Genomic DNA, 27,660 nt, shown 5'->3' with positions numbered 1-27,660 from the left:
TATTTACAACAGCATTTAGATCATCAACAAGACAAATTAATTGATTAGAAATTCAACATCTCAAAATACAGTAAGAAGAAAAATGTGGAAGAGACAGAATAGGAGAAGCGATGATGAAAGGACTCACTAATGGTCCACAGTAGTTGACAACGGCGAGGACCTCAAACTAAAGACGACGACCCCACGGAAGGCAACATAGCAAGCAAATTAGAGGGAAGACAATGACCACCACCAGCCGAGGGACCAGATGCTGGTTTCGTCTGCTTCTGCCGCAGGCGAAGGTGAGCGCAGGTAAGGCGGCGACTGAAAGCGAGACGGCGGTGACCACACAGCGCGCGACGACAACTTTGAATGTGAGACAGGGAGTAAGCGAGCGAGACCGGAGACGTAAGTGAGTGCGATGACAACACCAACCACGAGAGAGGTGAAAGCTCTTGAGCTTGGGTGAGACAGTGAGGAGAAAGAGCCTTGAGAGAAGCGGGACGTTGAGGGTTTGAGATCAGATTATGACGCCGTTTTCGAGTTACAAAAGAAGATAGTATGGCTATATAAACCGACCAGGTTAATTCTTTTTCCCCCAAAATTCAGGCCGGTCAACTCGAATTTTAGCAGGTCTAATGTTTGAACATATATAGAGAATGATTTGGTTTGATCAGATGACTAGAATTTTAATCGAACCGATTAAATCGAGTGGGACTTGATAACTATGAAGCTAAGTGCTGGAACACTCGACATTGCGGCGGAATTTATCCCCCTTTCTCTTTTTTTAATGTAAAATTTCTTTTTATTTGTTAATGTATATATACCTAAGAACAATCATTAACAATATTTAATTTAATGAAAAATAGATAGTCGTATTTTAATTAAAAAATGATATTTATATACTAAAATCAATTATTATATATTTGCGTATAAATGTGTTATTTAATTTAGTTTTAATATATTTTATATTTTTTTATACTAGTAGCTGATTTTGATAATTAATTTTGATATACACCTAACATAATTAATTTTAATAATGTCACTTATTTTCTCTACAAATTTATGCAAATATATAATACAACGTGTTTGTGTGAAGTATTATGAAAAATAAAGTTGACATGATCATTTTCCCATTTAATGTAATAATATGTAGTTAGTAACATCATTTTTGTAAAGCAGTTTGCATTTTTTATTTTGCTTCTCATATAGTTATACCAATTGTTCCTACCACTTTTTATTATTACAACTGATTCAGTTAATGACAGATTAGAAAATTTGTGCTCACAACGCTGCAAAAAACATTGGGTTTGGTCGGCTAGGCCTGAACTAACGTATTTCATTTGATGTTAAATAAGTTTGCATTGTCCGCATCATAAATGTCTTTTCTACCAATATTTCATTGATCTCTTCCCCATGATACAATAATTAAATTTCTCTGTTACATGTGAAGCATCTTTAAGTTATATATTGTCAATAATGTATTTATGTACAGACTGCAGAACATTGGTGCTACCACCAAACCCCCACAAAAAAACCTACAAACTACCGAATAATGGGTTCTCTTACTTTCCTACTATCTTTGCATTGCAACATAAAATAGTCATCCCTATTCCCTAATTATGTCCATTTCTATGGATTTCTTTTGATTGCCAATTGGAAGGGAATATATAAGGCCCTCTGCTTATTGTTTTAGTGGCAGCAACTCAAGAATTTCTTATTCTCTTATCATGCTTTGCTTGCTACCTCTGTGGAAACAAACACCTCTTCTGGTTTAACTTTTATCTTGACTGGATTCCCTAGCTTTGATTTATCTTTCATTCTTGCAATTTCTAAAGCTTTTGCACATACAGGAAAACTTTGATCATCCCATGACTCCAAAATCACACCGGAACCTATGCATTTTCTTCCCTCATAGAAGGCCGCAAATTGCCCAGCTGCTAGGCCTTGATCATCTTCAGATAACCGGACAACAGCAATGCTTTCTTGGCCATCCTCTCCTATTTCCATTTCGAAACTACAATCGTAGAATCCCGGACCGTGTCTCACCTGAAATGGTTCAAGATAACATAAGTTACAGTACTATACACAGAACGAAAATGTTTCTAGTTTCTCCCAACAGGGAAGAAAAACTGAAATTCGAGAACTTCTCACCTTGCATTGAAGCTGACTTGTCTGGGTTGCAGGCAGCCCACTCAACCATTTTAAAGAGCTTACACGAAATACACGCCTTCTTTTGTCAAAGGAAAAGTAATTTCTTGACACAAAGACTACATTGTTTTTAATATCCTTTTCAACAACATACCTGCGCGAGAAAAAAAATGGGATAAGAAACATTACAAGGAGGCCAAAATTGATACTTTAGACTAGGATAAATATACAATGAAAGCAAATTTAAAATGAATCTAGGTGGAGAAACTTATTGAAGAGCAAAAGCTTGATCCCTTTCACAAAAATTATCAAAAGTTCAAAAACCTCCCAATGTGAACTATATAGTTTAGACTTTCATACTTCTTCACCTACAATATGTGGGATCTATCTTCAGAATAAAATAAAATCTATAATTATATGATTGAAACTTTCATTAGATAGATAATACAGTTGATGCCAAAAAGAAATATAGAGGGAACAAACCATGGGCCCCCAGGTAGACGTAAACCCTGGCGCTGGCCAATAGTATAAAACCAGAATCCCCGATGTTTGCCAAGGAAATCTCCTGTCTCAGCTTCTAGCATGATACCTTCCCTCTCCCCAATATGTCTTGCAACAAATTCACTGAACCTTATCTGTTACCCAGAAGGTAAGGACATGGTTTTGAATAAGGAAACTATTTTTGAGATTTGTTTCAAAATATTAAAATGTGAACAAATTGACAACATAAAAGTAAATTATTCAAAATGTAAATTAACATGAATAAAATTTCAGAATCAACATCGTCCACATTCAAATCAATTCAAAAGAATCATTAGTGATATGTAAAAGAATGTATTTCTCAAAAATTTGACATAGATATAGTGTAATGGAGCTGTTTACTTTGCATACCTTGCCCAAAAAGCATATACCTTGTGAATCCTTTCTATCCTTATTTGGAAGATCAAATTCTGTTGCCAGCCTGCGGACTTCATCCTGCAAAATTTGTGGCAGGAGACAAAAGTTAGACTTCAAATTTTATTTTTCACATCGCAGTGCTATAATTGTCTTTAATCTTTTCATTTACAAAAAAATGTTAGCATGCCCGAAATGATAAAAAATGTTAACTAAACAGAACAAAATAACTTCTTGGGCCTTTCATAAGTGGTTAGTGCAAAACAGCATACAATTTTCAAACTCAAATTACAATTCAGGGCACTACAAAAGTAACAAGTATTTTCTGAATGCATACAGCCGATTAGTCATGCTAGACCATCACAAAAGTGACAACATAACGCACAAAAATAAAGCATTGTAACTGGTACAAGTCAGTCACAACAAACCTTGGAAATACGCCCAAGAGGAAAAAGAAGTTGCTTCAGCTGGGACTGTGAGAGGTGTGAAAGGAAATATGTTTGATCTTTCACCTAAAATTTTAAAACCACGTAAGAAACCAACTGCTAACAAAAATATTTACCTGAGTAATAAACGAGAAAGCAAACACTTAATAGGACTTCTAAAAAAATTTAAGTTAATCTGTCTAAATTCTTCACAGAAAGCTGACTATGTATATCACCTATAAACCTGAAATGCAAACAAGGTCAGGTAATGATAATGGTATATACATCTCATATGGGTACCATGTCTTGTGACAGCTCCAGAACAGAAGGTTCCTCCATTTGATCTGCACATGGGTGGATAACATTTGCATAATGTCCGGAGGCAACATAGTCAAATCCCATACCACTTATTGCATCCAAAAATGCACCTGAAAAACTAATGTTTGATTAACGAAATAGTACACAGAATAAACCATGGCAGTGGATTCGTTCATCACATGTAATTCAATGCGCACCAAATTTTATTCTTGTGTTACAGAGAACATCCGGATTAGGAGTTCGGCCACAACGATACTCTTCAATGATGTAAGAAACCTGATATGCAGCATGTGTGCATCTTAATTAGAATCACTCAATTATTTTAATAGTCTAATTACATGAATGTGCTATAATTTGATGTTTGACAGCTTGAGTGAAACTGAGTAAAGAATACACAAAAACAAGTTCAAGAGAGGGGTTCATTTCATCATACCACATTGTTCCAGTATTCATCGGTCAAATGCACAACTTCTAATGGCACCTCAACCTGTAATAAAACTCGTTTGCATTATACATAAGCAACAATGAGCTCTTTCTTTTGAGTCGTGAACAAGGAAAGAAATTAACCTGATTACAAACAGCTTTGGCATACTTCAAATCCTCTTCCCAGGGGCACTCTGACCAAAAGTTCTCAAAATCTTCCTACAGATAAAAGCCACGCGTCAGAACCAATCTAAGCAAGTGTGTTGGGAATGGTTGGATTAAGATGCAGTTATGTTAACTAACTACATGCAAGCATACACTAGGTCAAATCATGTCATGAACACTCAGTTGTGAGAATTTAATGAGGGATTAGAGTTCGGAGGGAGCAGTACTTGGAACCAAATCTTGAGGTAGAAGGCGGTACAGGAATGGCCGGCGGCGTGGAGGAGCCGGAGGGCGACGCTGCTGTCAACACCGCCGCTGAGAAGTACTGCGACTCGGAGGTGCTTGTGAGGCATGGAGCAGCGGAGATAAGGTTGGAGATCAACATGGAAGGAGGATGAAGAGGAGGAGATGAAAGAGTCACTGGGAGCAAGTGTAGCGGAGGCGGACAGAGGAGAGAGGAGGTTTGAGGTGGGGAAGCGGAGGAGACGTGGGCGGCGAGGGAATCGAAATGTTGGGAGAGGAAGAGAAGCCATTGGCTTCCAGCAGCTCCATCGCACCGCCACTCTCAGCATCATACCCTCCTTCACCTTCTTCACTCTTGCAGCTCGAAAACGGAAAATAAAAAGAGAAGAAAATTTCAATTTCATGTTGCTTTGTTGTTGCCCTACCCTACCACCAATATCAGTTGTTTCTACCTGCATTTATTTGCTTTTTGCTACCAAAACAAATCAAACAATCAATCAATTTCGCTCTCTTTGACATAACATAAAGGTGTTTGAGTAAGCACTCAAATTTGGTCTTAAAAATAAGAACATAAAACGCCCACGTGAATTGCAATAAACTCAACCAAGAGCATAGTTGTCAGAACCAAACCGATTATCGAACCAATTAGGCTATTGATTTACTGGTTGAACCGATGACTCGGTCCCACGTAAATAAAAATATAAAATAGTCAATAATTTAATATTAAAATTTGAATTAGTCAGCTACAATAATATCTTAATTTAACAACAATGAAGTCTCAATTAGTTAGTACTACAATAGTATCTTAGTTTAACACACAACAATAACAATTCATGAATTATATCTAAGAAATAATTCAGCAATTCAGAAAATAATTCAGAACTAATTCAAAACCAATCCAAAACCAATTCAACTAATTCAGCAATTTAAAACCAATTCAACGTTTCAATTCTGCCAAGAAGCCAAAACTGAATGAAGAACTATGCAATAGCTTGAAGAACAAATAATAGCAAATGAACCCTTTGAGAAAACAGAATGAAAACCAATAACCTATTGTAATCTGAATATACCTCTTCATTAGTATAACAAAAAAAAGTGTACACAAAAGCAATAATCTATATCTCTCTCTTTAGAACCTGATGACTCAGCTATTTATACATGTACTGCAAAATTATTATGCAAACCAATAACCAACTTGAGAACACCAATCCTAACTAACCACTTCTTTCTTTAATATCTTTGCTATCTTTATTTATACCTTCAATAAATTCAACCACTGCCTTAGTTATTTCTAATCAGCTCATAAACCAATCAACAATAAAATTCACAGCAATAACACAAGAAATTTCAGCAATTCAGCAATTCAGCAAATTCAGAAATTCAGTAATTCATAAACAAGTTCAAAAACCAATTCAACTAATTCAGCCATTCAAAACCACTTCAACATTTCAACTCAACCCTGCCATATTTATTTCTAATCAGCTCATCAACCAATCAACAATAAAATTCACAGCAATAACACAAGAAATTTCACGGGAAAAAAAAACTGAAAAAACAAGTAAATGCTCACGGCAGGAAAGAGAGTGGAGCAGTAGAGCACACCACGAAGAGAGCTCACGGCAGGGAAGCAATGGAGCACACCAGGGACGCAGGCGGCCGGAGGAGGAGACGCGAGATGCGAGCGGAGGAGAGCTGGTGGATCCGGCAAAGGCGCGGCGACGGAGGTTAGTGTGCGGTGGCGCCGTGGCGGTGAACCGAGGTGACAGAGATAGAGTTGGGGTGGCTGTCGATTTGGAAGGTGGGTTCAGCCGTTCGGTTCTTGAGGAGGACAGGAAGGACGAAGTCACGAAGGAGAATGGGTGAGAGTAGCAAGGTTGAAGCTGAAGCTTGAAGGAGACAAGGATGGGGGAGAGTCTCAAATCTCTCTGAACTCTGAAGGGAAGGAGAATGGGGGAGTAGTGAGCTAGGCTTTCGTTTGGGGATGGGGTTTCTTTTTTTTTTTTTTAATTTTTTAGTTTGAACCGGTCCAGATTTTAAAATCCGACCGGTTCGCCAATTTTCTACCAAACCGACCAATTCAAACCGATTCCTACCGGTTTTCTCTTTTATCCGGCCGTATGCATCATCCGGACCAATCATATGGTCGGTTAAGCAATTTTCCAGTCCGACCAACTAATTCGATCCGATTTTGACAACTATTACCATGAGCGTAAAATGAAATTGCTGTACATTTTTATTTTATTTTAGTTACTAATTTTCAATCTGGTCAATAAATCTATGATAACATTAACAAGTTGAATGCATCAACACAGCTCATATTTTACGAGTAAACAGACATCTATTAGCAGAGACCATTAATACGTTGCACTCCAAAATCAGCATTGTTAAAACTAATTTACACACTGAGATGATGTATTGACAATATTTTCGGTCTAAGCAATTACACCAATCTAACAACTCGGTAAAATTTTGATTTACATGGAAAATTAAAATATTAACATTTTACACACAGAATTCAAAACTAGAAATGGACACTCCAATAAAAAAGACATAAGAAAAATTAAAACTACACAAACTGTCTTCCTTCCTAGTCATGCCTCCAAATACCAGAGGGAATAACTAAGCTCTACTAAAACCGCCGATTAAAATGGCCTCCTAGGTTTACGTATGGTAACAAACTGTTTAATTGGGTCAGCTCATGCCAGAACCACGGCATATCAACTCCACCATGTTCGAGAGGGGTTTAAAGATCACAAGACCATGTTCATTAATTCCACAAGGAACTGAGTTTGGCTGCAAGTTTAGCACTCTTGTAATCGTCCCTAAGCTGAACAAATCTGGTAGACAAAAGAAAAATGAATTGTATCAGAAAATATGAGCAACCAGCAAGTTATTATGGATATAAGATAATAAACAGAAGTATTAGCCGTTCAAACATAAGATATACCTTTGTGCATCCTTGCGAATGCTAGGTGTACCCTCAAACAAACTTGCAAGACTCTCCGGAGCAACAATAAAGACATTGGCCATGCTACACAAATGTTCAGAAAAAGTTACAGAATGACAAGATAATGGCAGAAATCTAAAAGTTATTGCATATCTTGTGAACTTACATCCCCAACAACTCAAATTTCTCATCAACAGAAGGAGCATTGAAACTACGCACAAAATCTCCATAATCAGTGATGTCGCGCTTCAGTCGCAATCCCCCACTAGAAAGTTGGACAAACAACAATGAGAATGATCCCAAAAAAAATTTTAGGGACAAAAATGAAGATCCTAAAGTACAGTTGGAGTGCCAAATGAGAAATTGCAGATAACATCAGTTGCTTACACAACATACTAAATTGATGTGGATAGACAAGAGATAAAACATTGTAGGGAAAATTATAAACGCGGAGGACCCCTATCATAGATGAAGATTTTTATGTCGTTGCAGTGTGCCCATTGCAACAAACTACATGGATCAGGGAATACAAGAGAGGCCAATTACCTTGGATTAAACGTAAACTTTTGCCAATGGTTTAGCAACACCTTGTGCAAGCGATTTCCCTACAGTGATATATCAATGCAATTAGGAAAATGGTATGAAACTAAGAAACCAAACCCAAATCAGTACATCTCGCAATTTAACTACCTAAGAGAGCATGGTTAGCATTAAATTCAAGGTAGTTAGACATTCTTCAGATACAGCAAATGACTCAGTTAGGACCCTACTTCATTGGCAAAACACTGACTAATGACAGAAATATTAAACAAAAATAAAAAATATATAAAAAAGTACATAATCTAAAGGATTCTCTAATACATATAATCTCCCTATTTGTGTTTCTATAAGCATCATACTGTTTCATTTAGGGAACAGACATAAAACACATACCAACTCAGTCAGGAAAGCTTGCTTGTTAAGACCTTCTAGAGCTGTGAATGCAGACTCCAGCACACGAGAAAGATAAGCCACAACCCTAACAAAGAACCAAATATCCTTGTTAGTAATAGAAACTTCGGGAAACAGATTTTGACAGAGATAATTTTATCACTCTAATGCATTATTTGATATAAAATAGAATAAACAGCAAGTCATTTTCTATCAAAATAATAATAGGAACAATAATCAGAGTCATCTACATTATACAAAGAATTTAAAACTGGTCTCCTAGATAACATTGAAACCTATGCTCTGGTAACCTATGTAAAACTGCTATGAAACCAAAGAGGACAGGAAAGATCAGGAACCACTCTGATCGTACCTTTAAAAATGGAAGCTTAGAAACTGATGGATTGACATTAAAGATATAGTTTGACGTTTTCCTTCGACATTGTAATCCCATACTTAATATATGTAGTATTTTTCTACAAATCCAAATTGGAGCTTAACGCCTTAAGACTCTCTCTTCAATAAATATATATATTCAAATTTAAATGTTCAGTAAAAGAAAATAATTGAGAAACTCTCAGTCCAAAAATACAAATAACATTATCAATACCGCTAAAAAATATAACAGAAAATATACTTGGGTCTTCAAGTTATATCCACCTTGTGCAGGCATTGGTTGCCCGGTGATCAGGAACCAGATTATCATCAGATGTTCGATAGTCTGTTGCCTTTTGCTCAGCTGAGAGTAATCGCTCCACCTATCCATGGTTTAAAGTGGAACATTTATGATTTTAGATATTATAATTCCAGCTTTATATTATAGCAAAAAGAAAGCACGAAAAATTTAACCACCAAAATCTCAGCATTAAATTGTAGGATAGGTGGCAAAAGACTGTTCATGACAAACTACAGTCAGGCACAACTAACCTCAGCCATGACAGTTTCAATGCACTGTTGTAGTCCTTTGTAAGCAGCAGCCTCTGCACTGGACATTGCTGTTGCCATTTCTTCACAAGAAGCAGCATGTGCACCATCCACGGGAAGCAGAAGCCGGGATATAGAATTTGCAAAATACTGCAGTAGATAAGCAATCAATTCAGTTTGAGGTTTTCTTACTGTTAAGTGTTAACCCAATATATATATATATATATATATATATATATATAAAAGAAAAAGTCTTCTTAAATTACTTGTTGAATAATAGCTACACTGCTTCCAGAACGCTGTACAGCAACCATGAATGATCTGAAACTGCTTTCTCCAGCTGCAGCGGCAGCCTCAGCCTGCATATCGACAAGTAAATTCAATATGTTTTCTTAAAACACCTTCATATCTTATACAGCATTGGAAGCAAAAAATTCAATCATAAGCATGCAAAGGCTCATGAAGTTACAGCAGATGCAGCTGCAGCAGCCACTCTACGGCTCACACTTGTACCCAGCACAAATCTTTCCCTTAAATTAGCTGCCTCAGTCAGGCTGTCTCTAGCTCGTTCAAGCCCATCCGCAATATATTGACTGACCTGTAAAATGAATAAAGACGGACCAGAAAATACTGAGCTCCAATAAATAAAATGTACCAAATGTTTGCATTCTGACAAATTGTGAAGCTACTAACTTACTTGATCTAGTAAACATGTAAACACGGCTTTAACATGGGTTGCAAGTGTGGCAGGCTGCAAAAGAACAGAAGATTCAGCATTCCATTACACTGCTTTTACTCGGTAAAAGGTTCTTACAACAGTTATCCCAAGTGAGTACTATGTTGAGTTTCATAAAGGACGCTTTTGGAAGAAAAATACCCCAAAATGGAATCACAGAAAAGTTACCTGGGAACAGAAGAGATTGCATCTTGATATGGCTTCTTCATTCCAACGGACAAACTCTGTCACAACAGTGACAGATATTTGTTGCTGAGATGAAGCAGCAGCCACTGATGCTCCTTTTGAGCGTCCAAGTGACCCAGATGAATCAGAAATCTGGCCTTCCGCTCGCAATTCCTCCATCTGCATTGCATTAACCCATCTAAAGCGTTGCCAACCAGATCCAATTTTGAAAGGAAAAGAACTTAAAACAATTACCAACCTTCACTTTATATAATTGTCTAAGAGCTGCCTGCTCATATTCAAGATATTCATCTTTGTGACTAGAAAACAGGGACTCTGTCAGACCTGATCCACATCAAGTTTCTTTGTAAGTAACCTAAATATTTTAATATTCCAAGTCCAGTGCTAATCATGCTCAACCAAAGAACTTATTTGACACACTTTTAAAACTGTTACGGTCAAATATTAATAGGAAAAATAATACAAGAATGACGCATGTAATGAATACTAATACAAATAAGATCGTTGTGATAAAAGTAAAACTAAGTCAGTCAAAAAAGCTATACTTGAGAATTGCCATAAGCCAAAATTGAGCACTTGGAAATCCTAGAATGAATTGAATACAAAAATGAGTACTGAGGTTGCTAATAAAAATGAGACCATGAGGCAAAAGTTCCTGCTAAACCAATCAGTTGAGTAGAAAATTCCAATATGAAAGCATTCTCAAATTTTGGCCAAATAACAAATTATATTACAAGAGGACCAACCTTGATGATTCATGAAAATCAATTGGTGACATGTCTCGCTATAATTGCATTAATTAGTTCTTAAATATTACTAGGAAATACATCTAGTAGTATAAGGGGTGGCAAACACCCAAAAAATATTTGAGTACCATCGGAATCTATGCTCCAAATTTGTTTCTTAGAGATGGGTTATTGTCAATGCAGAGAAATAAGGTACTCATGGAAGTATTGGTGTTGTAAAGTTAACTTTATTACCCTCGACATCCAAGTCACCACATCCCACAGTCCGTAGATCTGTAGCAAGTTCTCGAGTCTTTTCATATGCCACTGCCAGCATTCTAAGATACTGAAACACAAAGCACATAAAGATCAGCCTGCTCTAAAGCTGACTCTATGATAATAATGAAAGCATGAGGTTAGTTGTACTCACTAATAGCAGCCCACCTTCCCCCATGGAAGGTAAATTCACAAGAGACGGTTTCATTAAGAGTTTGTCCAGAAGAGCTGTGATTCGCTGCTCTAAAACTCGCTGCATATAGGATCAGAAGGAAATAAATTAACAAACAATACCAGTTTGCCTTGAGAACAACCAAACTAGGCAATGTCTATAAAGCCACAGCATTCATTGAAGACCATATTCTTATCTTAGATACCTGAACTAAAATCGACATAACTTCACTTGGAGAAGGGAATACAGCAGTTATTGTTGCTGCCTCTTTTCTAACGGTATCTGCAACAAATTACTATGCATCACCAATCTTATCAATAAATTACTACTTTACTAACAAAACATTACACTTCAAACCTGTGATTTCTTTATACAAAGACGAAAGCCCAGAAGCAACATCACTAGGACTAGCCTGTACAGCCTGGTCACCAAGAACCAGCCTAGTGTCTGCATTCATTACTTCCACATCAATAAACATCGGACGTGTTGCCACATAATGTTGCATTGCACTTGTGCCCCTATTGAACTGCATTGAAAAGTTTATTTAGTGATAAAGACAGAGTCAATTATAAAAGAAACATTATTGAAATAAAATTGATAAATCACTCAATGAACTTGAGCTAGTGAGTTCTATTACCTACACTATAAGCAACCGAGACAGCGTATATAGGAAACAGAAACATCTGAAAGCAACCTTTCAAACAACTAATTTTTACAAATCATAAGTTGAAGCTTTGTTCTTTGTGTATATAATCTAATCATATATTTGGATTTGGATTAGAACAGAAATTTACCCAAGACAAAAGATTTGATTTATTGTATGGTGTAATTATATATATCAGTGTTGAACATGTCCATTCACTAACTCTCTCAAGGATCTTTATTAAGAACTAGGCCAATTGCCAAATATGATCTAACAAAATAATTCCACCTGGTTTCGGTCAGCAACCTCATAAAATTTATGAACAAAAAAGTACAAAGGTAAAAGGTCAAAGAACAACACTGTCTAAGCAATGTACAGATAAATACAACGTTATTCTCAAATTGATCACTTGATAATGCAATTTACATTAAGCACTTTAGCTTATGCAGTCAATGAATGATGTGGGGAACTTTGGCACCAGATAGATGAAGGTGGAGATTGGAGAACAGGAATAGCAACCTATTCTCATAACAAAATGAGATAAACTGAGATAAATGTTATGCTTCTTCTAGGAGGAAGTCAAGTACCATTTCTGTCTGGTTTTATCAGCCGGATATGAAGGGTTAAGCAAGGAGACACATAGAAGGGTGAAATCATCTACAACAAAACATTATTACCTGAGACAAAATTTTGGCACATTCCGCCATTGTAGTCAATTCTCTTTTCTGTGATGCAGAATCAAACCGAGAAATCAATCTATTCTCCAATTCTGCAGAAATAGAAAAGGAATCATGGAATGCATTAGGGCATCCAAGAGTCAAGAATTAAAACATTCATGGGTACTGCTGCTAAATATCTTGGTCTATCCATATGAAAGGTAAGCTACTCAAAATCATGTCAACCAAAGGGATAAGATTGTACTTTTATTCTTAAGACAACAAGAACTTTCTGCCCAATGGCCATGGTAAAGGGCAAAAGGTAGAATTGGGTTGATATTGAATTGTGAGTCTCAAGGGTTGGTTAATTCATTTATTATAAATATTCTAATTCCATTAAAAGGGATCAAATATTCCATGAGATCAAATCCCTTAAAATTGTTTACATTAAGATCATACTTTATTGAGAATAGATAAGATATAATAAAATCTAAGGTCACAACATTAAACAGGTAGGAATGGAGAGCAATAACACATAATGTGGATAGATATAATCATGTTTTAAAAATCACTGACCATTGCAATAGTCCTGCAAATTAGCAACTGCAACTTCTAATCCTCTGCTAGCAGCTGCATTTCCAACGGCTGATGAAAGTCTACCAATATCTTCCTCAGCAAATGTCCCTGGAAATGAACAGAATTAGCATCCCATTGACTTGAAACGGTTTTGGCACTAAAAACACAATCTAGGACACAAGGTTTGCCTTGGAGGATACATGTTATAGCCGTCTAACAAAAAGAAGGAACTAATTTTAGGGGTTGAGAATAGTGCTCTCAATGTCACAAAGCAACAACTTTACCAGTGCACTAAAGCTTTGGTCAAAGCATTATTTAAATAATAATAATAATAATGAATAAAATAATAATTCTTACGTAATTTCTGGGCAATTGAAGCAGCCTCAGCAACACGACTGTCATCAGAAAATAGAGGTGATAGCTCCATCAGATCACCTGGGCTGCTATTGAACTCCATCAAGTACTGCAGAAATTAAATCAATCACATGTAAATTTTCCCAACATGAAATGTTGTATCACGGAATGAACAAACTAGTATTACTTTGATCAGCTCAATTGTTTGACTGGCAGTTTCACGCTGAGAATCCGCACTCTGACAAGAAATAAGAGTATAAATGAGATAATATTTAAAACCATAAAGGCATAACTGACCTACATATAAAAACAATTTTATGTGCAAATCTGAGATCATAAACCATTTGTCAAACACAAATAATGCATTGAACATCTTTCTACCTGGAGATGATCTCCAATCTTCGCAGCTGTCTGGCCTACACTTGAAATACGTGAATCCAACCTCGCAAAGCTCTCGAACAGTCCATCTACACCTTTCTCTAGCTGAAAAGAGAATCAAATACACAAACACATTTACAAAACCACAAAAGTTTAACAAATCATTCAAATTTAACCTTTCCAACAAAGTAGATGAAAAGTAAACAAAGGGAGGGGGAAAGAAAAAAGAGGGGGAGGGGGGGGGGGGCACAAACCAGCTAAGATTACCATTTTTTTTTTTTTCAAAATAGAAATATTCCAAGGGTTGCTAATTCACATTGTTCATAAAAGAAAATATTCGGGATATACATAACATCAACAGAACAGAATGTAGAGTAACCTCGGTAAGTGTCTTTCGATGCTTATTGTCCTGAACTGCAACATCTTTCTTAAGATTGAGAAGTCTCCCATCAATCTTCATCCAAAATAACACCAATCAAATCAAATGTAACTAAGAACCTCTAGCATAATTTCTCATTTCTCAGAAAAAAAAAAAAAAAAAAAAAACTAAACAAACAAGCAAATTCAAAAGAAGTAAACCTGTTTGCGGAGCTCAACGAGCTCCTTACAAGAGTCTTTGAACAACGACAAGAGCTTCTCAACCTCAGGAAACAGAGGGCTGGAAGCCCCTTGCTGAGAACCAACAAACTTGTTGGTAACATGGCCATTCGGAAGAGAATCTTCCGCTTCCAAATCTTCCAATCTGAACGCCGGAAGCTGCTCATTCACTAGGTTCCCAAACAACGCATCGAACGAAAAATCGCCCTAACAATAACAACAAATCACGATCCGCCAAACGCATGTCACGCGTAGAAAATCTCAGAAAATCAGCTCTACTAATAATAACACAATAACACGCTTCCGAAGCCACTATTAACCAAATTCTGAATTCACAGATATGAAATGTAAATCGAAAACAAGCTAACAACGCAAATTACACGTTTCAGAGAATCGCGATTCACCAAACACTGATTTCATATAAGCTAAAAAGGAACAAAATTCAGCTGAAGATTCAAAACCTTGAAGTCATCGATGTCGAGAATGAGAGGGGAGGATTGAGCTGCGGGTTTCACAGGTTTAGGATCGTTCTTAGGATCTCTCATCTGAACGAATCAAAGGGAATATCTGAAATGGAAATCGCTGAAGGAATGTTTGAGTCTCTGTTGTATTTTTGTTGGTTGAAGTAATCGAAGGGAGCAAAATGCAATGCGTGTGACAGTGAAAAAAAAATGAAAGAAAAAAGAAAGTGTGTGAGAAAAGAAGCTGGTGTGATTCGCGAATGAGTGATGAATTATGAATTCAACACCACGATGTGGTAACATTTTTTATTTTTCAGCTGAAATGGATAAATAATTCGGAGTGAATTATTATTTTGGATATCAATCAAATTTTGCTTTTAAAAATAAATTATTTTCATTTTCAAAATATTGAAATTATAGTTAGCCTTATATTTCGTGGGATTGAGTAGGGTGTGGCAACTTTTTTTTATGAAAGATAAGGAAATTCGAATTTGCGATTTTTTAAATGAGTATAGAAAGATTATGTCATTTGAATTATAATTTATTAGTAACTTTTTTTTAATAAAAGTATTGATCTTTTTATTTAATACATAAATAAATAATTTAATAATACCACTACCACGTGTGAATAAATTATTTGTATGATAGATTAAATTATTTTAGTAAGTGATTATTTAGTTAAAGTTATATTAATTATTAGGGTTAAGTATGATTTTGGTAGATCGAAAATTAGAATCGTCTCTAACTTTTTTTTCTATAAAATGGTCCCTAAAGTTTTAGTTTGTATAAAAAAAAGAAGAAGAAAAGGGATACAGAAGCCGAGGGAGGAGAGAAGAGGGACCGCCATATCGCCGCACCGCTGCACCGCCGCTCTGCCGCGCTGCCGTCTGCCGCACCGCACCCCACCACCATCTTCTTCTTCTTCACCGCCCTGCCGCACTGCATCACCGCATCACCACAGCTTCTTCTTATTCGAATTGGATTTTTTATGAAATTTTAGATTTTTTGTGAAATTTGAATTTGGAATATTGTTGTTGTTGAATTTGTTGATTATTGTTCAAAGTGCATGTTGTTTGAATTTTCTGATGATGATGATAATGAGGCCATGGTGATAATGGTGGTGGTAGTGGTGGTGGGTTCTTGTTTAGCTTGGACTTTTGGTTGATTTTAGTTGATTTTAGAGAAAATTCTGATGAAGATGATGATACTGGTGGTGGTGGTTGATTTTGGGGTGAAGGGAGAAGGGTATTTTCGTCCGAGAGGCGATTTTAAAACAATTGAAAACTTTGAGGACCATTTCATAGCAAAAAAAAAAGGTTAGGAACAATTCCGATTTTCGACCTCTATATTGGGAACAAAATCGAACTTAACCCTAATTATTATATATAAATATTTAAATTAATTTTTAAAATTTTAGATTGAATATTTTAGTTCCAATAAAAATCTTTAAAAATTACTTTCAACAAATTAATTTTTTTATTATTTGCTTTTAGAGAAATTAATTTGTATTATAATAATATTTTTTGAAATTTAATTATTTTTAATATAATTATGTGGAGTTATTTATTTAACATATATTTAAAATAATGAATTGATCTTTTTAACGAAAAAAATCTTCAAAATTTTTTAAAGAATACAAATTTATTTGCCATAAAAAAGTGCCGGTTATAAAATTTCTTGGGAACATTTGAGTGTTTAATTCATAATCGAAATTCTTATAATCGGGTTTGTTAGAAGTCTATATTTTTTAAATCAACAATTAACGAATAAAGTAATAGATGGATATATAAATAAATAATTAAATTCCATAGACCGATATTAGACGATACTCGTATTAAAATAAAATGCTAAATTGAGCAAACACCAAACTCGACTATGGTCTATTTTTTTTGAAGGATAAAATCATTCTTGTATATAAAAAAAAAGTGATAATTTAACTTTAATTTTTATTTTATTTTAAAATAATATAATTCTTCTATTAAAAATCGTTAAATAACAAAAATTAGTTTTGTTAGAATTTTATTTATAATTTGTAGGGTTTTAATTGGCTCTTTTTTTTTGGTATAAAAGTAAAAATAGTAATATACCTTAGCATTGTAATTTTTGGTATTTTTTAAAATTATGAATTCAATTTATGTACCTCAACTATTTTAATTTTTTTAACACAAATCGGACGGTTCAATTTTTGTACCTCTACAAATTAGACCGTCTAATTTCTCCACCTCTAACAAATCGAATGGTCCAATTTCTACTTCTTAATTAAACGGTTTCACATTTGACAATAACACCTTAACCGTTCACATTTCAAAAAAAACACTATTGCCACTCCAATATAAAAAACAAAAAGTGGTTTCAAACTCTCAAAAACTATTAAATAAGTTTATTTCTGAAAAATTCTTTCACCGTAGTGGAAAAAGACTTTGCTGAAAATTATATTGCAAGAAAAAATATAATTGCATTACAAAAACTTTTTAAAAGAAAAAATAGCATCAAATAAGAAATTAAAGGAGAGAACATTAATATTGATGATATTGGTATTAGTAACGATGTCGGTAAAAGAAATAACAATAAGTCAACGATAATAAAATATGGTTATATAATAATAATAATAATAATAATAATAATAATAATAATAATAATAATAATAATAATAATAATAATAATAGTAAAGGTAGAAATGATAATGATGAGATGAAGTGGTGAAGAAGCTAGTGGTAGTAGCATAATTGTCAAAATTAAACTGGTGATCGAACCGATTAAATTAGTGGTTCATTAGTTCAATCGGTGGGTCATGAGTTGAGCTGATTGATTCAATTCTATGTAAGTAAAAATATAAAATAGTCAAAATTTAAAATTAAAATTTAAAATACATATATTTATTAACATTCTAAAAACAATCAAGTCTTAAATTTTAAAAATAACTAATATTAAAGATAGACATAAAATTATTCAGTACTATTATAATAATATTTTAATTTGGCACAATAAAAATAACAATTCATAAATTATATCCAAAAAATAATTTAAAGTATGAGTATTTTTATATAATTAAATAATTATATATAAATTTATTTTTCTTCTCAGAATAAATAATTTTTATTTTATAATTCATTAATTAATTTGTACTTATTACATGATTCAAGTATGTGTTTAAAAAATTAATATTATTAGATCATATAATTATAAATAGCAAAAGCATTTTGGGATTAATACAAATATTTTTATTTACTTTTTAATTTATAGATGGTTAATAAAATTTAATGTTTATATTAATAATTGTATATAATTAAAAACTAATTAATTTATAAAATGTTGAGTATAAAAAATATTCAATTAAATGTATATAAATAGATAGATAGATAGATAGATACTAAATAAAATATATACTTTAAAAAGCATGAAAGATAATTAAAAACAGATTGGCATAGTAGTTGTTAGCGTGCCAAGTTTAACTTCCACCATTTGCAATGTTTTTGAAAATTTTTTCAAGTGTATGTTGACTATTTGATCGATTCGGTTTGTATAAGTTCATATTGATTTTGGTCGGTTTATTTATTTAAGTGGTTGGAATGTTAAACTGAACTAAATTAGTGTTCAGCTTATTGATTTTTAGATTGAACCAACCAGTTTAGTACGATTTTTACAATTATGAATAGTAATGATCTAGTTATATTATTGAAAAGAACCGTGGAGAGAGAAGTATAGGAGTTTAAAATTCTCTGTAAAAGTAATTGTCATTACTATTTAACAAATATTTTAACAAAGTTATATTATCCCAAAATAAAAAAGTTGAATGTTAAAGTGTTTATTTTATTCAATAAGGATCGCTTTGTGCTTCATAAAAATAAATAGGGACTAAATTAAATCTTTATTCAGCTAAATACTCAATTTTGTTACTAAACAGGCAAACTTTAATTTAATTTCTGAAGTTTTAATTATCTATATTATTTAGTTCTCGAATATTATGAATGTAACTGATATTAGTTTCTAGAACAATTTTTGAAATACAAACATTAACAAAATGTTGATGTGGACAGCCTGATGTCAAGTCACACTAAACTATACAAAATACCATCGTTTTAATTTTAGCACTCAAATAATTTAAAAAGTATTATAAAAATGTTTATTGAAAATTTTTCTCCCAAACAAATGATACGATGTCATTTTTTGGATATTTAAGCGCCAAAACCAGAAAACCGTTGTTTTACAAACGTGGTATCTGACTGTGTCCAGATCACGCTCTATTAATGTCTCTTATGTTGGATATTGAATGTGAGTCTATTGTAAAATTTAAAGTCTAAATAACAATGTTTTGAAAACTGAACGAAATCGGGTAATTCATTTGAATTTACCGGAACCGATCTCCAGATTGGTTCAATTGAAACGAAAAATCAGCTGGCAAAAAATTGGTGGAATCGGTGGTTAACCGAGAAACCAATTGAACCGGTTTTTTTAATTACTAAAAAAAGCAAAACAGCAAACACCCCCCCCCCTTTCCTCTCTCTCTCTCTCTCTCTCTCACACACGCGCACACACACACAATTCACGAACGAAACCCTTCTAAACCCTATCAGAGGCAAGAAGAGCTGCAGCCACCTTCAAACTTCAGAACGCCACCACTATTGCCACCGGCGGTGACAGCCAGCGATTGCCGTCGTCGCCTCTCGAAGGTCTGCTCGGCCCTTGTCTGCTGGATCCTCTTCTCCTCGACGTCGCCAGAAGGTCTGCTCGGAGCGTTTGGCGTCGCAGTCTCCGTCGTCGTCGTCAAGCCAGTCTCCGTAGTCGTCGTCGTCGGCCCTGTCGTCTTCGTCTCTGTCCTCGGCGTCAAGCCTCTATCTTCGATCCCCCTCTCTCTCTCTCTGTCCGAGCTCACTTCTCTTCCTCCCTCGCCGCCGGTAAGCACCGCTGCTTTGTTGCTGGTTTTCTGAAATAATGGTTGATGGTTGATTTGAATGATTCTGTTGAATTTTTTTGCCAATTTAATTTGTCAGCGTTAATTTTGTTGATGGGGTCCTGGGATGGGGTTGATGGTTGATTTGAATGGTTGTTGTTAATTTTGTGTTCTGAGTTGGGGTTGTTGCTGATGTGATTCTGAATTTAGTTTGATGCTGAGTTTGGATTCTTTGCTTAATTTTTTTGTTTTTGAATTCTCTGGTTTTGGATGCTGAGTATCTGTTTTTGGATTCTGAGTTTTTGTTGTTGAATACTTTATTAGAAGCCTTTGTTGAAAATTTTTGTGATTCTGAATTCTTTTGCCAATGGTTTGAGTTTTTGTGTAAGATTGTGTTTTCCATTGTGGCTGATTATTTGATTATTAGAAGTTACTGTTGAAAATTTTTTTATTCTAAATTTTCGTTGTTGATGTGATGAGTGTTGCTGCTGATTACTTGATTAGAACTTAGAAGTTATTTAGAATTTTTTTTATTTTGTAAATTTTTAATGATAAAATATAAATAAATTATTATGTGAAATTATAAAATTTTGAATTTTATTAGTGTAGAAATCATTGAATTTGAATTTTTAAAATTTAATATTGAATTTGAATAATTTTATTATATATTTAATTAAATCGGTTCAATGATCGGTTCGATTCTCACAATCTTGCTAAATAGAGACAATTAAAATTTTAAAGACTAAATTAAGATTAGGGTGCAAGTTCACGGACCCTGTGTCGAAATTTTAACCCCTTTAGTAATTCTTTTATTTTGACTGAAATTTTTATTATGAATTGAAAAGGCCGAGACTAATTCGAGAGCTGCGAGTAACAAACGATGGCAGAGAACAGCAGAGAAATCCGAAGACGAAGAAGGATCCTCGATCAAGGATCCGACCGCCTCGCCTTCATTACGGGTCGGATCCAAACCCTCCCAACTCAGCCACAACCCGATTCTTCATCTCGTTCCGGTCATCCAACCACTACCTTTACTACCACAAGTACGTTTTCCATCTTTTCTCACCTTTCCCTTTCTTCATAACTGAATCTCAAATTCAGAACAAAAACTCACAAATTGCAGTAGCATTTTTACTTGTTTTTAATTTCTTATGCAATCCGATTCCAGACCCTAGAATTCTTATATTCACACCTAATTCCTGTAGCTACTATTAGTTGCCCCATCAATTGATTAGTCAGTTTTGACTGTTAATTGACTTAGGGATTAGTTAGTCTTGATTATAAGCTTCTTTTGAATATGAGATAACATAATTCAATTAGGTAAATGATGTTGAGTTCCGAACAATTCATAACTAGATTCATACTTTGAAGTGAGAATGGGCTTGAATTTGTTGGCTATGAGAATTAGGTTCTCTAGATTGGCTATTGGATTTGGAATTGTTAATCATTTTCATATTGGATAGGCAACTAGTGAGTTTGTAGCTGCTACTCACTGCTTGTATGAATAAGATTTAGATGTTTAAGCATTTCATTAGAAATTGTTTTGTGAAATAAGATTGAGGATGTCATTAGCCAGAGAACTTGGTTTTCTAGATTAGCTATTGCATTTGTATCAATTTATCACGAAGTTGAATTCAGAAGATTTAACATCTATCATATTAGCTAGACAACTATCCCCTGCATCCATGAATGTAAGTTTGACAAAAACAGTACGTCAAAAAATTAATGTATCTAGTTGTGATGTACGCATTTTCTCAAAATAACAGTACGTAGTAGACAGAGGTAGTAGTCAACCAGTCGGTAGGGTAGAGTCTATTATTTTCTTCAATCAGACCAGAAGTTTTAGACAATTTTATTGGTTGATTCATTTCATAAAATAAGATTAGGGTAAACTAACAGAATGGTACCCGAAAGTCCATATTACTGAAAAAATATCCGAAAGATACGAACGATAAACAAGCTTTCTAAAGATTTAAAAACCTGATAAAAATAACCAAAAATATATTTTGTTTTATTAGTAACAAACTAATTTTGTTTTTGGCAAACGAGGTGTGCATTTGATTCAAATTTTTGTATGAACATTTGGATAAGTATTTAGAAGATGCATGCAAAAACTAGAGCAAAATTTGATCACTGGACCTCTTTTTTCTTCTTTTCAAAATAAAAGTGGTCATTCACCAAACAATTCACTGTGGTAGAATCACCAAATTTTATGGATGAAAATGTTTCATGTTTCTAATCATACTCGCAAAAAAGGGCATCAAAATCCGTTCTCTAAAGCTTTTTGAGAATATGTATCTAATATGTGGTTATTTTTGTCACTTTTTAAATCTTTCAAGGGTTTAATGGTTGTTCGTATCTTTTGAAATTATTTTTGTCAGTTATATAAATTTTTGGGTCTCGTTTCGGTAGTTTACCTATAAGATTAAGAATCTTGTTGGTTAGGGAATATGGATATCTAGAATGGTTAGGATAAATTTCCTACAAAATTGTATGTTGGAATGAATAGTAATTACCATTTTGTTGACAAGCCCTGTTTCTTTTCAGCTTTGCCTAATGACGAGGCAGAGAAGAAATCAGATTCTATTATGTTAAATCACAATTCGGTTGTTGTTCCATCCCGCGAAGCCGATGCAAGTGTCAGTGGAAGCCAAACACCATTGCATGAACACGAGCCCAAAAGTGCAATTTCAGGTGTCCTTACATCTCAAGATGAGCATGTTCAGCCATCTCAAGATTTGCCTCCTGATATCATAGAGACCGAGCAACAGTCACGACAAATGCCACAGATGGGAGAATCTAAACTTCGGATCACCCCAAGTGAAATAAGTTCTGCCATTGATGCCTCAAGGTTTACCCGCCTTCTTTGTTCTGTCGTTGTGGCTGTACTTGTAGTTGCTTCTTATCTAGGATTTTCTCTGATGAGTAGCAAGTTGATTAAGAGTATAACAAGCTTTAGGCCACTGTACTTAGTTTTGGTAACTGATTTGTCGATTGTGGCTGCACGTGTTCTTTCTGGCAAGCAAAGAGGTTTTCGAAGGTCTAACGGGAGAGAGTATAGAACTCCTTCTGATGGAGATCAATACGCACAGCTAGCTAGGACATTGGAATTAGGCTTGGTTATGAAGAACGCCATGGATGCTGTGTTCATTGATTGTGCTGTTTATGCAATCATCGTCGTATGCGGCATTTCTCTTTTCCAAACATAACAATGAATTCTTTTATTAGCTTGAAACTTGTTTTTGTGCTTTATTAAGTGACTTTTGTATTGTGTGAATTATGATTAAGCAAGAATGATTAAGCTTTTAGTTCATCAATTTCCCTCAGATTTAAGTTAATTTAAATTGTCGTTTTATTCACTATTGTGATATGCTTTTCCACGCTAGACAAGTTTTTAGAGAACAGTGAAGTTGTAAACTATCATTTTAGTGCTGGGTTTGGATCCTGTTGATTTTATTTGAATATGACTTTGCCATGTTTGCAAACTAAAATAATGAACAATCAAATAGGAGATATAAACATGGCAAGATCATGTTAAAAATGAATGGGAGCGAATCCAAACCCAGTTGGGAGAATATATATGTTTTTTGTGAGAAATGAAGGAATGGTTGTTCATTTCTGGATTTCTATATTCTTGTGGAAAGCAACATAGATATCTATGTTGTGGTTGCTTTTCATTTTGATTTCAATTGATTACAATGAAAAGCAACATAGGAACTAAAGAATTATGGATTTTAGTATGTCATATAACTCAAACAGGTTGGCTAGAAAAAACTGTAAACTACATTGCATATATTAAACTCAAAATGAACTAATTAGAGTAACAAAAAAAGCTAAGAAAAGGAGGGGGATACAAGGCTAGTTATGACATTGATATTGATACAATTATATTGAGTTTTACTTGTTTTGTGTGGGATTAGACTTGCTTGGAGGAATTGCTCTGAAACAAGACTCCACCCTCTGCTTAGGGGAGTTCTTGTTCTTCCTCAATTCCCATGAAGAATACAGCACGTGTGTGGATTGTGGAACTTCAACTTTGACCCTTGTAGATGTAGTGGAAGAGCATGTTGATGGTGATATCAATAATGGAAGTACAAGAACAAGAGAAATTATTAGTGCTATGATGAACAAAGGCTTCATGGTATAATAGTAGTAGTAGAAGAGAGTATTGGATTCTTGATTCTTATTTTATTGTAGTTAAAGATGAATTGAATGTGGCATTGAGTCAAGTATCTTCAAATGTTTTCTAAGAAGAATTGTGAAAATGGTGAAAAATCTAGTTTGGGATTTGGTGCATATAGTTGGGATCATGTGGCCATTGTGTAACCTTTATTTGGGTGCACCTACTATGGCATTTTCTGACCTGAGGATTTGGTGAAAATGGAATGGTGACAGAAAGGTCACGTGGTTAGGCACGTGATGATGTTGCCATATAAAATATATGTATTTGCGCTGTAAGTAAATTTCTTGGGAAGTAAAATTCATTATATTTTCCAATTATAAAGTAAATAGTGAGACATTTATCAACATTGGATTGGTGAAGTGGGGGACAAACTTTTGTTTTCTTTTAAATAAGAATTCTGAATTTAAGTTTTGGATATATATATATATATATATATATATATATATATATATATATATATATATATATATATAAAGAAAAAAAAGAGAAGATATAATAAATATTTTTTTGGTAAAGATACAGTAAATATTATTAGATAGACTTTGTTGTTGCCATTTTTTCTCTTGCAAAAAGTCATACTTTTTTTTTAATAGAAAGGAGAAATTTCATTCAGTAGCAGATAACATGTCCAGTCAGAGTATTTCAGAATATTTTTAGAGTATCATTTTTGAATGGATATATGAAATAAAAATAGTATCATTTTAAAAGATACGGTATCATTTTGATAGAGAACTAATAAAATTTTGTCATTTGTATAATTATATTAATAAATAAAAAATACTATAAAACTTCAAATAAACTAAGACTGAGTATTAGAGGAGCTAATTTCACTTTGAATTTCAAATCACTATTTATGATATATGATCCCACAAATATTTTTATAAGACCCAAAATGAAATTGAAATTAGAACTAGCATTAAAGATACTCTAAGCAGACCACTTTAGTCCATACTAAATTTGAATTAATAAGAGTAATTTGAGTAAATTCATATCTATTCCATTTTTTCTAATATATCTAGACTAAAAGAATCTAATCCAAAATCTCTTAAAAGAGAGAGTGCATTAATAATGAGTGATACAAAACAAGTTTCACTCCGTATTCGTTATTTGAGAGCCTTCACCACTTTTAAACAATCACACTTCGGCATAAATACATTTGAAGTTTGGATACTATATGGCTATTTATCTATACTATGGTTAAATTCATTTTGATTAAAGTAAATTATTTACTTCAACATCATCTATTTTAGAATTTTTATTACCAGACTATCTCTCATAAAAGTTTTACAATAATGAGGCTAGGATAAAAAAAGAAAGCTTCTTCTCTCCTTTGAGTTTTTTCTTTTTTGACAGTTAACAGAATTACATTAATTAAAAAGTGAAAAATCTAGTAGTGTACATACGTAGAATTATCATACATAAATTGAAGGTCCTTTGAGGTTTAATTAATTTTTGGAAAAGTATAGGGTACCTTACAAGGTAAGATTCGAACCCCCAACACTTGCTTAAGCGAACTAGTGAACTAACCACTATACCAACCCAACTTGGTTGAGGTTTAATTATTTTACAAAACAAAAGTAAACTCACATAGCTGTTTTTGCATCCACTTTGTTATTTTTTAGCAGACAAAAAAAAGGCGCAAGAGTAGGTGCCTTTTGGATTTCCCCCCATGATCTTCATCTAAATCATAAAAGAGCCAATAAAGGAAAGGCAAGAGAAATTTAAGGTGTGATTTTCATTTATATTTTTAGTATTTTTTAAAATTTTATGAAAAAAAGAATTATATTATTTTTACCATTTTTTTTATAAAATTTTGAAAATAAAAATACTAAAAATAAAAACACACATCAAATATTCTTAAATTTTTAAAAAAGTATAGGGTACTAATATACATGTCTAAAGAAATATATCTAGGAGACACGTCTACAACTATACTTTGATTAGATACAGCCATAAAAAAAATATTTTCATTAAACACAGTTATAAATAAAAGTGGGTAAGAGTTGATAGATTCTTTGTATTGTAAATTTTTAGTGGAAATTTATTACAAAAGGTTTTATACAACACCACACAGAATCATAAAGAATGAGATTTCAATAGCAACTGGTACTATATGTTAGTAAGTAATATTCTAAAATTACTATATGTTAAATCCTAACATAATTTTCACTTCCTTAATGAAACGTTTCTAAATAAACTATTGGAGTGTTACTTATCTGAATTTATTAGGATTTACTGATTTAGAGTCACCTAATTATTAGTATAATAATCCTAACTATACAGATGCTTAGTTGAATCAAATGGTTCAAGACTACAGAATATTATATATATTAAAAAAAAAAGCATCTGAAAACATCAGAGAGAAGACAAGTAGTTGAAGAACTCCAATCATTTATTCTTTGATAAATAAAGAAGTCCAGTAATTATTATATATATGGGGTCCCATTAAAGAGAACAGATATTTTGTTGGTAGTTCATAGTTGGAGTCGAATCTTCTGGACTGGAACATTATCATCATGTAATAAGTGTTTTTAACTTCTTTCTAGATATTATTGGTGGACAAAGAGTTTGTAGAAGCTCATATACATGTATATAATAAGTGTGAACTATCCAACTCAGTTGGAAAAAAAAATGTGGCTAATTGATAAGTCATGCATAACAATGAAAGCTATGCCAATAAATAGAATAAACAACAGAAATCACCCTTAAAGTTCTTTTTTTAAAAAAATACTCTATCCTTACCAATTTTATTTTAATAATGATTTTTTTTTTGTATATTCAAACTTAATGTTAGTTAATAGTTTATAATAAATAATAAATTATAGAGTGTTAATCCAGTTTAGGAACTATTGTACTCTATTATTTTTAGTTAATATAATATATATATATATATTATTTAATCTATTCAAGTATTTTAGTATTGAATCTTTACTTCTTATTATTATTATTATTATTATTATTATTATTATTATTATTATTATTATTATTATTATTATTATTATTATTATTATTATTATTATTCACTTAAAATAATATTATATTAAATATTATTTTAAACTTTCGTTATATTTTATTAACTTAAGTTATTTCTATAAAAAAACACTTGACGTTATTAGTGAACATGGATCAATTTGTTTAGTTTTAAATGTTCAGATAATTAATATGTATGATTTTAAAAGTTTAGAAAGTCTAATATGTATACTGATCAAATTGTCTAATATTCATAACTGCTAAATTAAAAATAATCCAGGTACTAATTTAACTGTATTTGACTGGCTTGTAACTGTTTATAAGATAGGTGAATTTAGATCTAGAATTAGGATGGTAAATTCTACCAAAAGTGCTTTTATTTCATTTATTTCTATTATTTTTATTTTAAATTAGATAAATTAATCTTGCTTACTAATGACATTAAATATTTTTTAAT

The 27,660-nt window shown here is 33.2% G+C and overlaps 3 protein-coding genes across 9 annotated transcripts; 1 reads left to right on the top strand and 2 right to left on the bottom strand.

Annotated features, from left to right (window-relative positions):
• Positions 1–1,343: 1,343 nt before the first annotated feature.
• On the bottom strand, positions 1,344–6,575 carry LOC112735078 (uncharacterized). Of its 6 annotated transcripts, none has more exons than XM_025784674.3 (11): positions 6,201–6,575; positions 4,583–4,952; positions 4,335–4,409; positions 4,201–4,254; positions 3,965–4,043; positions 3,750–3,877; positions 3,453–3,536; positions 3,022–3,105; positions 2,614–2,765; positions 2,134–2,284; positions 1,344–2,028 (listed from the first exon to the last, which is right to left on the bottom strand). In XM_025784674.3, the coding sequence occupies exons 2-11, from the start codon at positions 4,928–4,930 to the stop codon at positions 1,708–1,710; spliced, it is 1,476 nt and encodes a 491-aa protein (XP_025640459.1). In that variant the 5' UTR covers positions 4,931–4,952; positions 6,201–6,575; the 3' UTR covers positions 1,344–1,707. The 6 variants fall into 6 exon arrangements, with proteins under 6 accessions (XP_025640459.1, XP_025640434.1, XP_025640445.1 ...); XM_025784649.3 differs by having other exon boundaries at positions 4,583–5,070; positions 6,169–6,568; XM_025784660.3 differs by having other exon boundaries at positions 6,169–6,565.
• A 341-nt stretch (positions 6,576–6,916) lies between these two features.
• LOC112735064 (exocyst complex component SEC10b) lies at positions 6,917–15,460 on the bottom strand. 2 transcript variants are annotated; one of them, XR_011867128.1, is made up of 24 exons: positions 15,160–15,460; positions 14,681–14,905; positions 14,481–14,555; positions 14,105–14,206; positions 13,911–13,961; positions 13,727–13,832; positions 13,370–13,477; positions 12,815–12,906; positions 11,852–12,020; positions 11,700–11,776; positions 11,477–11,575; positions 11,302–11,392; positions 10,560–10,645; positions 10,304–10,480; positions 10,097–10,150; positions 9,869–9,997; positions 9,666–9,758; positions 9,403–9,549; positions 9,113–9,233; positions 8,479–8,563; positions 8,092–8,150; positions 7,712–7,810; positions 7,546–7,629; positions 6,917–7,435 (listed from the first exon to the last, which is right to left on the bottom strand). XR_011867128.1 is itself a non-coding variant. In XM_025784636.3 (24 exons), exons 1-24 carry the CDS (start codon positions 15,241–15,243, stop codon positions 7,366–7,368), a joined length of 2,460 nt encoding a protein of 819 aa, XP_025640421.1. In that variant the 5' UTR covers positions 15,244–15,460; the 3' UTR covers positions 6,917–7,365. The 2 variants fall into 2 exon arrangements, 1 of the variants encoding a protein (XP_025640421.1); XM_025784636.3 differs by having other exon boundaries at positions 9,136–9,233.
• Positions 15,461–19,724: 4,264 nt separating this feature from the next.
• Positions 19,725–23,367, top strand: LOC112735056 (uncharacterized). Its single transcript, XM_029291156.2, has 2 exons — positions 19,725–20,054; positions 22,598–23,367. Exon 2 carries the CDS (start codon positions 22,639–22,641, stop codon positions 23,257–23,259), a length of 621 nt encoding a protein of 206 aa, XP_029146989.1. The 5' UTR covers positions 19,725–20,054; positions 22,598–22,638; the 3' UTR covers positions 23,260–23,367.
• Positions 23,368–27,660: the final 4,293 nt, after the last annotated feature.

This window comes from Arachis hypogaea, chromosome 2 (assembly GCF_003086295.3).
Source record: "Arachis hypogaea cultivar Tifrunner chromosome 2, arahy.Tifrunner.gnm2.J5K5, whole genome shotgun sequence".
Classification (NCBI taxonomy): Eukaryota; Viridiplantae; Streptophyta; class Magnoliopsida; order Fabales; family Fabaceae; genus Arachis; species Arachis hypogaea.
This window is presented reverse-complemented; position numbering and strand designations above follow the sequence as displayed.

Bases quoted from the DNA above. Each gene is read 5' to 3' on its own strand.
- LOC112735078 (XM_025784649.3), bottom strand. From the start codon at position 5,056: ATGCAGGTAGAAACAACTGATATTGGTGGTAGGGTAGGGCAACAACAA. The intron at 2,285-2,613 runs GTTTGTTCCCTC...TTTCTCGCGCAG, and splicing joins CGTCTACCTGGGGGCCCATG to GTATGTTGTTGAAAAGGATA. The intron at 2,029-2,133 runs GTGAGAAGTTCT...GAACCATTTCAG, and splicing joins CAAGTCAGCTTCAATGCAAG to GTGAGACACGGTCCGGGATT.
- LOC112735064 (XM_025784636.3), bottom strand. From the start codon at position 15,243: ATGAGAGATCCTAAGAACGATCCTAAACCTGTGAAACCCGCAGCTCAA. The intron at 13,478-13,726 runs GTAAGAATTATT...GTTCATTTCCAG, and splicing joins TTCAATTGCCCAGAAATTAC to GGACATTTGCTGAGGAAGAT. The intron at 9,550-9,665 runs GTAATTTAAGAA...TATCTACTGCAG, and splicing joins GTGTAGCTATTATTCAACAA to TATTTTGCAAATTCTATATC.
- LOC112735056 (XM_029291156.2), top strand. From the start codon at position 22,639: ATGTTAAATCACAATTCGGTTGTTGTTCCATCCCGCGAAGCCGATGCA.